This window comes from Pseudophryne corroboree, chromosome 4 (assembly GCF_028390025.1).
Source record: "Pseudophryne corroboree isolate aPseCor3 chromosome 4, aPseCor3.hap2, whole genome shotgun sequence".
Classification (NCBI taxonomy): Eukaryota; Metazoa; Chordata; class Amphibia; order Anura; family Myobatrachidae; genus Pseudophryne; species Pseudophryne corroboree.
Window position 1 is genome coordinate 372,383,180 of NC_086447.1, and position 13,047 is coordinate 372,396,226.

The 13,047-nt window shown below is 45.0% G+C and overlaps 1 protein-coding gene across 3 annotated transcripts in view; it reads left to right on the forward strand.

Moving 5' to 3' along the window:
• The window catches only part of CLCN2 (chloride voltage-gated channel 2), a 251,259-nt gene that overhangs the window by 101,014 nt on the left and 137,198 nt on the right, over positions 1-13,047 (forward strand). For all 3 annotated transcript variants that reach the window (XM_063916600.1, XM_063916602.1, XM_063916604.1), the window contains exon 2: positions 5,666-5,822. In XM_063916600.1, the coding sequence (XP_063772670.1) occupies positions 5,666-5,822 (157 nt within the window). The remainder of the gene's footprint in view (positions 1-5,665; positions 5,823-13,047) is intronic.

Consider the following 13,047-nt stretch of genomic DNA (forward strand, 5'->3'; position numbering starts at 1 on the left):
ACTAATTCACCTAGCCAGCATCCAAATGGAGCAGCTGGTGAAACTGCACACAGAAACACGTTGGGGATGCAACTAAGTTATTCTAAACGAATACATGAGTGCAGTTTCACCAGCTGCTCCAATTTCTGTGCAATATTCTTGTCTTCAGTGCCGTTCATTCTTGGAGCTGTATGTATTTTTTCTGATCTGGCACGGAGCACGCTGCTTCTAAGAGCCTGGGAGTGCCGACTGTTTTGCAAGGGTATATATATATATACCCTTGCAAAACAGTCGGCACTCCCAGGCTCTTAGAAGCATATATATATATATAGAAAAGATAAGGTTGTCTGTACTCACAATTCAATGTACTATTGCTGGGGTGTCACTCAATCTTTCATAGGGTCAAAGAAACGTTCCTTTTTCCATGAATCCATGAATACATAAAGTTCCTGTATAGAGTGCACTCACCAGACGGATTCTGTAGCCAGTAGGGTTTTAATAGGGCATCATGTATGATGCTGTACATGATGCCCTATTAAAACCCTACTGGCTACAGAATCCGTCTGGTGAGTGCACTCTATACAGGAACTTTATATATATGTGTGTGTGTGTGTGTGTGTGTGTGTGTGTGTGTGTGTGTGTGTGTGTATATATATACCACATAAGTTACAAAGGTGTATGTATGTATGTATGTATGTATGTGTGTGTGTGTGTGTGTATGTATGTATGTATGTATGTATATACACATATATATATATATATATAATTGTGTGAGGCAGTCCTTCTATATTTAGATGAAGTTCACTTGACTGTATAGACAACAACATTCTGTAAACTTATCAAACATTGCTATTGGGACTTTTTTAGCCCCTTATACAGCAATACATGATGAACCATTGGATGAGATTATGTAATGCATAAAGATAAAAATGAATGCTTGTACGGAGACCAAAGTATTTAACTCTGGATAAAACATAAATCATAGAACAATGTTTGGGACAGTGCTGCTCTGGTATAGAAATTGACTGTCTTTATGTATGTTTGTGATAATGGTGCCGATTGTATAGTAGTTTATTATATGAAGAAAATATTTCTTCTATTTCCATTCACTCTTAGGGGTATATGCAATTGCAGTCGAATTCCCGAAAATGTCGAAAAACGGGACATTTTCGCCCCCCAAAAAAATTTGACAATGCAATTCAGTACTTTCCGTCAAAAAACCGGACTTTCCAAATTGACTTTTTGAAATTCGACATTTGTCAAATTCAACATTTCTGCAATGGTACAAATGCGGCAATTCGCCAAAAGTATATTCAATTGAAGTTTGGAAATTCGACAACAGTGCTTTTAGACAGTAAATTCGTCATTTTCAATCCGCCACACTTTGGTGGCGGAATCTAATAAAAATATGTTTTTTTTGGTGTTTTTTTTATTGGTCATAGCATATCTATTTATATTAGAAGGGATTAGGTACTTGGTTTGTCTATTTTGGAGGCACAAGTATTATTTATATATTTTTAAAAATATTATTATTTTTTATTATTATTTTTTAAATGGAATGGTAAAAATCAGAAAAAAAATTGCGTGGGGTCCCCCCTCCTAAGCATAACCAGCCTTGGGCTCTTCGAGCCGGTCCTGGTTCTAAAAATCCGGGGGGAAAAATGACAGGGGATCCCCCGTATTTTTAAAACCAGCACCGGGCTCTGCGCCTGGTGCAAAAAATACGAGGGACAAAAAGAGTAGGGGTCCCCCGTATTTTTTACAGACAGATATCTGGACAGATAATGCCACAGCCGGGGGTCACTTTTATACAGCGCCCTGCGGCCGTGGCATTAAATTTCCAACTAGTCACCCCTGGCCGGGGTACCCTGGGGGAGTGGGGACCCCTTCAATCAAGGGGTCCCCCCCAGCCACCCAAGGGTAAGGGGTGAAGCCCGAGGCTGTCCCCCCCATCCAAGGGCTGCGGATGGGGGGCTGATAGCCTTGAGAAAATTGAAAGAATATTGTTTTTTCCCCAGTAGTACTACAAGTCCCAGCAAGCCTCCCCCGCAAGCTGGTACTTGGAGAACCACAAGTACCAGCATGCGGGAGAAAAACGGGCCCGCTGGTACCTGTAGTTCTACTGAAAAAAAATACCCAAATAAAAACAGGACACGCACACTGTGAGAGTAAAACTTTATTTCACACATGTCGACACACACATACTTACCTATGTTCACACGCCGACCTCTGTCCACTTGTCCAAGTAGAATCCACCTGTACCTGTGAATAAAATTATACTCACCTGATCCAGTGTCCAGATTATAATCCACGTACTTGGCAAAAAAAAAAAACGAACACCCGGACCAAACGGACTGAAAGAGGTCCCATGTTTACACATGGGACCCCTTTCCCCGAATGCAGACACCCCCCCGTGACTGCTGTCACAGAAAGGTCTCTTCAGCCAATCAGCGAGCGCAACGTCCTGGCACTCTGCTGATTGGCTATGCGCGTCTGAGCTGTCAGACAGCGCATCGCAAAGCCTCTCCATTATATTCAATGGTGGGAACTTTGCGGTCAGCGGTGAGGTCACCCGCGGTCAGCGGCTGACCGCGGGTAACCCCACCGCTGACCGCAAAGTTCCCACCATTGAAACTAATGGAGGGAGCTGTGCGATGCGCTGTCTGCCAGCAGACGCGCATCCAGCCAATCAGGAGAGTGCCACGAAGTAGCGCTTCCTGATTGGCTTAAGAGACCTTTCTGTGACAGCAGTCACGGGGGGTCTCTGCATTCGGGGAAAGGGGTCCCATGTGTAAACATGGGACCCCTTTCAGTCCGTTTGGTCCGGGTGTTCGTTTTGCTGTTTTGCCAAGTACGAGGATTATTTTGAAAGATCCGGACACTGGATTGAGGCGAGTACAATTTTAGTCACAGGTACACCGTGGATTCTACTTGGACAAGTGGACCGAACGTCGTGTCAACATAGGTAAGTATGTGTGTGTGTCGACATGTATGTAATAAAGTTGTACTTTCAAGGTGTGCGTGTCCTGTTTTTATTTGGGTATTTTTTTTCAGTAGAACTACAGGTACCAGCGGGCTTGTTTTTCTCCCGCATGCTGGTACTTGTGGTTCTCCAAGTACCAGCTTGCGGGGAGGCTTGCTGGGACTTGTAGTACTACTGAAAAAAAAACAATTTTCTTTCAATTTTCTCAAGGCTATCAGCCCCCCATCCGCAGCCCTTGGATGGGGGGGACAGCCTCGGGCTTCACCCCTGGCCCTTGGGTGGCTAGGGGGGACCCCTTGATTGAAGGGGTCCCCACTCCCCCAGGGTACCCCGGCCAGGAGTGACTAGTTGGATATTTAATGCCACGGCCGCAGGGCGCTGTATAAAAGTGACCCCCGGCTGTGGCATTATCTGTCCAGCTAGTGGAGCCCGATGCTGGTGTAAAAAATACGGGGGACCCCTACTCTTTTTGTCCCCCGTATTTTTTGCACCAGCACTAGGCGCAGAGCCCGGTGCTGGTTTTAAAAATACGGGGGATCCCCTGTCATTTCCCCCCCCCGGATTTTTAGAACCAGGACCGGCTCGAAGAGCCCGAGGCTGGTTATGCTTTGGAGGGGGGACCCCACGCAATTTTTTGGGGTTTTTTTTACCGTTTTTTCCGTTTTTTAAAAAATCGGATCAAAATCCGTCAAATCGGCCGTTTTTCGACAGCGGGACTGTCGAATCCGCTTTTTATTGAATATGTTGAATTCCGGCACCCACTTGCCAAAATTCGACGGTCGAATTGTGTTGAATTAAAAAACGGACGAAAAATTGCTGCGATTCGCCGGTAATTGCATATACCCCTATATGTCAGCCATTCATCACATTTGCTCCTGATTCTTCATATTCACTTTGACCAGCAGCTGATATGTCTAACACAAGTATTATGCAATACAATCTTTTTATACGTTCATCATCTTTACCTCTTCCTGTTGCACCTGAAACCAGGGTGTGGGGTTTTTCTATACTGTAACATTAACCCTCCTATATCTCCTTATTTGCTTCACAGATGCAAGATACTCTGCCCTGACTGAGTGAACGTTTCATTGAGAGATATATATACTCTGTTAATTAAGGAAAATGAGGTCGCAGGTGTATTATATAGTTCTCTAATGGATAGGGAATCCAAATAATATTTCAGAAGCAAACAAACAAGGACACTTTAGTTCCTCTTATAGCTGCTGTCATCTATTAAAGTAGAAAGCATACCTGTTTACAGACCCAATGTCTGTGTGATAGTCCTGTAACAGTGAGGACATATGGATTTACTATTGAGAAATAGATTTTGAATGCATTATATTTACAAAATGTTAAAATGTTCATTATATTGAATTCACTATGAACTACCACTGGAGGGAGCTGTTGTGCTGTAAAGGCTACTGTATTAGTTTGCTAGATGGTGATGAAGAATTTGAAAGCCTTGTACATACATGGGGCCCTATTTATCAACGAGTTTCCATGCTGGAAACTCGTTTTAAGTGGTAAATGGGACCAATTTCTATTCACGAAGGCTAATAGCGCTGCTAACTAGCAGCGCTATTAGCCTTTCATTTACCCTATACTGGTGCACAGTAAACTATATTTATCAACGAGCGCTATTTCTGAAATAGTGCACGCTTACCTAAAATTGCTTAGTCTGCTCAGAGCAGACGCTGCAGCGGTGTCCATCCTGCGCCCCGGATCCCCCCTCCCACAGCAATCCCAGCATGCATCACGCCTGCCGGGTTGCTATAGTAACCAGAAACAAAACAGCGCATGCGCAGTAGTTATGGACACCGGAGAAAAAGAGCATTCGTCAGCACTGTTTGGCCTTGACAAACAGCACTGACAGGTGTTTTAACGTTACCGCTCGCCAGCGACAGCTTCAATGCTGAATACAGGTAAAAAAAGCGCGGCGAGTGGTAACATTAATTAGCATAGGAAATTTTTTACATTCATAAATGGGGCCCTATGGTGTGGTATAGTAGGTTGACCACACTTAGGTCGACCAGTATTGGTAGACTGTTTCTAGGTCGACATGTTTATTTTTATTTAATTTTTTGTGTCGTTTTCTCCGTACAGTGACCGGGAACCCCAATTAGTGCACTGTGTCCCCTCGCATGGCGAGTGTGCTTCGGATGCGCTCAGCACAGGTTACTATTCCCAATCGTAGTCCACATGGATTATCAAGTATGAAAAAGTTAAAAAAAATTTTTTTTTTTTAAACTCATGTCGACCTTTTGACCTGTCGACCTAGAGACCCTGTCGACCTAGTTACTGTTGACCAGTAGTGGTCAACCTAGACATTGTCAACCTAAGTGTGGTTTTCCTAGAGACCGGATACCGTACATACATGTCACCTGGGATTTGCATTTCACAAAGAACAACTTTAAATGGAGAGGGATAAAGTAACAACCAATCAGCTCTTAACTGTCATTTTCAAACAGCCCATAACATGGTAGTCAGGTGCTGATTGGCTGGTATCCATTTATGTTAACGTCTTCAGTAAGTATGTAAAACTATGTTCTAAGGACTCCAGCATGTCCATGGTCAAACTGGCCATAGGTAGGCTTACTATTTTTCTTGTGGTTGCCTTGTTTGTGTATGCAGATCTACCTCTGCTGTTGATGCTGTGTGTTATACTATATACTGTACATTACGCATGTTTACATTCTTTCTCAGATGTATGGGCGCTACACTCAGGACCTTGGAGTTTATGCTAGAGAAGAGGCTGCTCGGATTCGCCAAGAGAGAGAACATCACAAACCAGGCAGAGAAGAACAGCCGCGGGTGGCTGAACTGAGGGAGTACGATGAGAGCCGTTGTGCCAAGTGTAAAAGTATGTATGTGGTTAGATTAGATGGTATATGTCACGTCTGTGATTAGAGGGTTGCTGTTTCACACTTACTTTATGAAGTAAAGGAAAAGATGGTAGATTATAATCAGGGTTAGCATGTTGTTCCTGAATATGTGAGTGGTACTATAGAGTACTTCGTATTGTACCATCTGTATTAGTTGTGGTTGATTAAACCTGGTACTTATGGGTCAATGTACTAAGCCTTGGATGGAGGTAAAGTGGACGGAGATAAAGTACCAGCCAACCAGCTCCTAGATGTCAATTTTCAAACACAGCCTGTGACATTGCGGTTAGGAGCTGATTGGCTGGTACTTTATCTCCGTCCACTTTATTTCCATCCGAGGCTTTGTAAATAGACCCCTTAGACTGGGGATCTGAATGTACTTGATCTTTATATGTCCTAGTCATAGATGTGATGGTGTTGCAGAGCCGGCCCTAGCCAATTTGATGCCCTAGGCAAAATTTTGTCTGGTGCCCCCTAGCTCCGCCGCTAGTTCTGCATCTGTACCTGCAACGCTCAGGTAGTGGGGCCCACCGGGGGGTTACCCTGTGGGCCAGTTCAACTCTGCACAAAGCCACACAGTAATGACCATAATACATATAATTCCACACAGTAAAGGAACCTTACACATATGCCCCACATTGGTAATGCCCATAATACACATAATGCCACACAGTAATGCACCTTACACATATGCCCCACATTAGTAATGCCCATAATACACATATACTGCCACAGATACTGCCACACTTGCTGGTTATACAAAAAGATCAGTATCAAACATGTAGAAACCGTCCATTCTCTTCACTATTCAGTGTGTTTGCTGGTGTCTGTTACTCCCGTTAACTGCATGCACTTTACTTTATACTAGAGATGTGCACTTGAAATTTTTCGGGTTTTGTGTTTTGGTTTTGGGTTCGGTTCCGCGGCCGTGTTTTGGGTTCGACCGCGTTTTGGCAAAACCTCACCGAATTTTTTTTGTCGGATTCGGGTGTGTTTTGGATTCGGGTGTTTTTTTCAAAAAACCCTAAAAAACAGCTTAAATCATAGAATTTGGGGGTCATTTTGATCCCAAAGTATTATTAACCTCAAAAACCATAATTTCCACTCATTTTCAGTCTATTCTGAATACCTCACACCTCACAATATTATTTTTAGTCCTAAAATTTGCACCGAGGTTGCTGGATGACTAAGCTAAGCGACCCTAGTGGCCGACACAAACACCTGGCCCATCTTGGAGTGGCACTGCAGTGTCACGCAGGATGGCCCTTCCAAAAAACACTCCCCAAACAGCACATGACGCAAAGAAAAAAAGAGGCGCAATGAGGTAGCTGTGTGAGTAAGATAAGCGACCCTAGTGGCCGACACAAACACCTGGCCCATCTAGGAGTGGCACTGCAGTGTCACGCAGGATGGCCCTTCCAAAAAACACTCCCCAAACAGCACATGACGCGAATAAAAATGAAAGAAAAAAGAGGTGCAAGATGGAATTGTCCTTGGGCCCTCCCACCCACCCTTATGTTGTATAAACAGGACATGCACACTTTAACCAACCCATCATTTCAGTGACAGGGTCTGCCACACGACTGTGACTGAAATGACGGGTTGGTTTGGACCCCCACCGAAAAAGAAGCAATTAATCTCTCCTTGCACAAACTGGCTTTACAGAGGCAAGATGTCCACCTCATCATCATCCTCCGATATATCACCGTGTACATCCCGCTCCTCGCAGATTATCAATTCGTCCCCACTGGAATCCACCATCTCAGCTCCCTGTGTACTTTGTGGAGGCAATTGCTGCTGGTGAATGTCTCCACGGAGGAATTGATTATAATTCATTTTAATGAACATCATCTTCTCCACATTTTCTGGAAGTAACCTCGTACGCCGATTGCTGACAAGGTGAGCGGCGGCACTAAACACTCTTTCGGAGTACACACTTGTGGGAGGGCAACTTAGGTAGAATAAAGCCAGTTTGTGCAAGGGCCTCCAAATTGCCTCTTTTTCCTGCCAGTATAAGTACGGACTGTCTGACGTGCCTACTTGGATGTGGTCACTCATATAATCCTCCACCATTCTTTCAATGGTGACAGAATCATATGCAGTGACAGTAGACGACATGTCCGTAATCGTTGTCAGGTCCTTCAGTCCGGACCAGATGTCAGCATCAGCAGTCGCTCCAGACTGCCCTGCATCACCGCCAGCGGGTGGGCTCGGAATTCTGAGCCTTTTCCTCGCACCCCCAGTTGCGGGAGAATGTGAAGGAGGAGATGTTGACAGGTCGCGTTCCGCTTGACTTGACAATTTTGTCACCAGCAGGTCTTTGAACCCCAGCAGACTTGTGTCTGCCGGAAAGAGAGATCCAAGGTAGGTTTTAAATCTAGGATCGAGCACGGTGGCCAAAATGTAGTGCTCTGATTTCAACAGATTGACCACCCGTGAATCCTTGTTAAGCGAATTAAGGGCTCCATCCACAAGTCCCACATGCCTAGCGGAATCGCTCCCTTTTAGCTCCTCCTTCAATGCCTCCAGCTTCTTCTGCAAAAGCCTGATGAGGGGAATGACCTGACTCAGGCTGGCAGTGTCTGAACTGACTTCACGTGTGGCAAGTTCAAAAGGTTGCAGAACCTTGCACAACGTTGAAATCATTCTCCACTGCGCTTGAGACAGGTACATTCCACCTCCTATATTGTGCTCAATTGTATAGGCTTGAATGGCCTTTTGCTGCTCCTCCAACCTCTGAAGCATATATAGGGTTGAATTCCACCTCGTTACCACTTCTTGCTTCAGATGATGGCAGGGCAGGTTCAGGCGTTTTTGGTGGTGCTTCAGTCTTCTGTACGTGGTGCCTGTACGCCGAAAGTGTCCCGCAATTCTTCTGGCCACCGACAGCATCTCTTGCACGCCCCTGTCGTTTTAAAAAAAATTCTGCACCACCAAATTCAAGGTATGTGCAAAACATGCTGGAATTTGCCCATATTTAATGCACACACAATATTGCTGGCGTTGTCCGATGCCACAAATCCACAGGAGAGTCCAATTGGGGTAAGCCATTCCGCGATGATCTTCCTCAGTTGCCGTAAGAGGTTTTCAGCTGTGTGCGTATTCTGGAAACCGGTGATACAAAGCGTAGCCTGCCTAGGAAAGAGTTGGCGTTTGCGAGATGCTGCTACTGGTGCCGCCGCTGCTGTTCTTGCGGCGGGAGTCCATACATCTACCCAGTGGGCTGTCACAGTCATATAGTCCTGACCCTGCCCTGCTCCACTTGTCCACATGTCCGTGGTTAAGTGGACATTGGGTACAACTGCATTTTTTAGGACACTGGTGAGTCTTTTTTTGACGTCCGTGTACATTCTCGGTATCGCCTGCCTAGAGAAGTGGAACCTAGATGGTATTTGGTAACGGGGGCACACTACCTCAAGAAATTGTCTAGTTCCCTGTGAACTAACGGCGGATACCGGACGCACGTCTAACACCAACATAGTTGTCAAGGCCTCAGTTATCCGCTTTGCAACAGGATGACTGCTGTGATATTTCATCTTCCTCGCAAAGGACTGTTGGACAGTCAATTGCTTGGTGGAAGTAGTAAAAGTGGGCTTACGACTTCCCCTCTGGGATGACCATCGACTCCCAGCAGCAACAACAGCAGCGCCAGCAGCAGTAGGCGTTACACGCAAGGATGCATCGGAGGAATCCCAGGCAGGAGAGGACTCGTCAGAATTGCCAGTGACATGGCCTGCAGGACTATTGGCATTCCTGGGGAAGGAGGAAATTGACACTGAGGGAGTTGGTGGGGTGGTTTGCGTGAGCTTGGTTACAAGAGGAAGGGATTTACTGGTCAGTGGACTGCTTCCGCTGTCGCCCAAAGTTTTTGAACTTGTCACTGACTTATTATGAATGCGCTGCAGGTGACGTATAAGGGAGAATGTTCCGAGGTGGTTAACGTCCTTACCCCTACTTATTACAGCTTGACAAAGGCAACACACGGCTTGACAAATGTTGTCCGCATTTCTGTTGAAATACTTCCACACCGAAGAGCTGATTTTTTTGGTATTTTCACCAGGCATGTCAACGGCCATATTCCTCCCACGGACAACAGGTGTCTCCCCGGGTGCCTGACTTAAACAAACCACCTCACCATCAGAATCCTCCTTGTCAATTTCCTCCCCAGCGCCAGCAACACCCATATCCTCCTCATCCTGGTGTACTTCAACACTGACATCTTCAATCTGACTATCAGGAACTGGACTGCGGGTGCTCCTTCCAGCACTTGCAGGGGGCGTGCAAATGGTGGAAGGCGCATGCTCTTCACGTCCAGTGTTGGGAAGGTCAGGCATCGCAACCGACACAATTGGACTCTCCTTGTGGATTTGGGATTTCGAAGAACGCACAGTTCTTTGCGGTGCTTTTGCCAGCTTGAGTCTTTTCATTTTTCTAGCGAGAGGCTGAGTGCTTCCATCCTCATGTGAAGCTGAACCACTAGCCATGAACATAGGCCAGGGCCTCAGCCGTTCCTTGCCACTCCGTGTGGTAAATGGCATATTGGCAAGTTTACGCTTCTCCTCCGACAATTTTATTTTAGATTTTGGAGTCCTTTTTTTACTGATATTTGGTGTTTTGGATTTTACATGCTCTGTACTAAGACATTGGGCATCGGCCTTGGCAGACGACGTTGATGGCATTTCATCGTCTCGGCCATGACTAGTGGCAGCAGCTTCAGCACGAGGTGGAAGTGGATCTTGATCTTTCCCTATTTTTGGAACCTCAACATTTTTGTTCTCCATATTTTAATAGGCTCAACTAAAAGGTACCTCAGGTAAACAATGGAGATGGATGGATACTAGTATACAATTATGGATGGACGAGCGACTGCCGACACAGAGGTAGCTACAGCCGTGGACTACCGTACTGTGTCTGCTGCTAATATAGACTGGATGATAATGAGATGAAATTAATATATATATATATATATATAATATCACTAGTACTGCAGCCGGACAGGTATATATATTTATTATGTAATGACGGACCTGCTGGACACTGTCAGCTCAGCACCGCAGACTGCTACAGTAAGCTACTATAGTAGTATGTATCAAGAAAAAAAAAAAACCACGGGTAGGTGGTATACAATTATGGATGGACGAGCGACTGCCGACACAGAGGTAGCTACAGCCGTGGACTACCGTACTGTGTCTGCTGCTAATATAGACTGGATGATAATGAGATGAAATTAATATATATATATATATATATAATATCACTAGTACTGCAGCCGGACAGGTATATATATTTATTATGTAATGACTGATGACGGACCTGCTGGACACTGTCAGCTCAGCACCGCAGACTGCTACAGTAAGCTACTATAGTAGTATGTATCAAGAAGAAAGAAAAAAAAAAAACCACGGGTAGGTGGTATACAATTATGGATGGACGAGCGACTGCCGACACAGAGTTAGCTACAGCCGTGGACTACCGTACTGTGTCTGCTGCTAATATAGACTGGATGATAATGAGATGAAATTAATATATATATATATATATATAATATCACTAGTACTGCAGCCGGACAGGTATATATATTTATTATGTAATGACTGATGACGGACCTGCTGGACACTGTCAGCTCAGCACCGCAGACTGCTACAGTAAGCTACTATAGTAGTATGTATCAAGAAGAAAGAAAAAAAAAAAACACGGGTAGGTGGTATACAATTATGGATGGACGAGCGACTGCCGACACAGAGGTAGCTACAGCCGTGGACTACCGTACTGTGTCTGCTGCTAATATAGACTGGATGATAATGAGATGAAATTAATATATATATATATATATATATAATATCACTAGTACTGCAGCCGGACAGGTATATATATTTATTATGTAATGACTGATGACGGACCTGCTGGACACTGTCAGCTCAGCACCGCAGACTGCTACAGTAAGCTACTATAGTAGTATGTATCAAGAAGAAAGAAAAAAAAGAAAAAAACCACGGGTAGGTGGTATACAATTATGGATGGACGAGCGACTGCCGACACAGAGGTAGGTACAGCCGTGGACTACCGTACTGTGTCTGCTGCTAATATAGACTGGATGATAATGAGATGAAATTAATATATATATATATAATATCACTAGTACTGCAGCCGGACAGGTATATATATTTATTATGTAATGACTGATGACGGACCTGCTGGACACTGTCAGCTCAGCACCGCAGACTGCTACAGTAAGCTACTATAGTATGTATCAAGAAGAAAGAAAAAAAAAAAAAAAACACGGGTAGGTGGTATACAATTATATATATATATACAATTATATATATATATATATATTAAACTGGTGGTGATTAATTAAACTGGTGGTCAGGTCACTGGTCACACTATCAGCAACTTGCAAGTAGTACTCCTAAGCAGACAATCACAATATACTGGTGGTCAGTGTGGTCACAATGGCAGTGTGGCTGGCACTCTGGCAGCAAAAGTGTGCACTGTACGTTAAAATATGTACTCCTGCTCTCAGACTCCAACTGCTCCCCACTGTCTCCCCCACAAGTCAGATATACATATACAGTCACACTACACTTCAGCAAGTAGTAGTACTCCTAAAAATGCTCCCCAAAATTACTAAATACTGTGTCTCTCTCTACTCTAGTCTCTTCTCTATAAACGGAGAGGACGCCAGCCACGTCCTCTCCCTATCAATCTCAATGCACGTGTGAAAATGGCGGCGACGCGCGGCTCCTTATATAGAATCCGAGTCTCGCGATAGAATACGAGCCTCGCGAGAATCCGACAGCGGGATGATGACGTTCGGGCGCGCTCGGGTTAACCGAGCAAGGCTGGAGGATCCGAGTCGCTCGGACCCGTGAGAAAAAAGCTGAAGTTCGGGCGGGTTCGGATTCCGAGGAACCGAACCCGCTCATCTCTACTTTATACTGTGGGAGCTAAATGCTCTGCCCTCCAGTCTGATGTGTCCTAAAGTCACGCTGCACTGATGTTTCATATAGAAATAGCACAACGCAACTTACTGACCACGTTACAGTGCTAGATGGCAGGGGAATTTTACGGTATGGACTGACTAGGAAATAAAGTGCGGGGAGAACACTGCCCATGTTATGTCCCTGCAGACACCTGGGGTTTGCACAGGGATAAGGGACACACACAGGATGGCAGGTCCCCCTCCCCCATGTGCACAAGCAG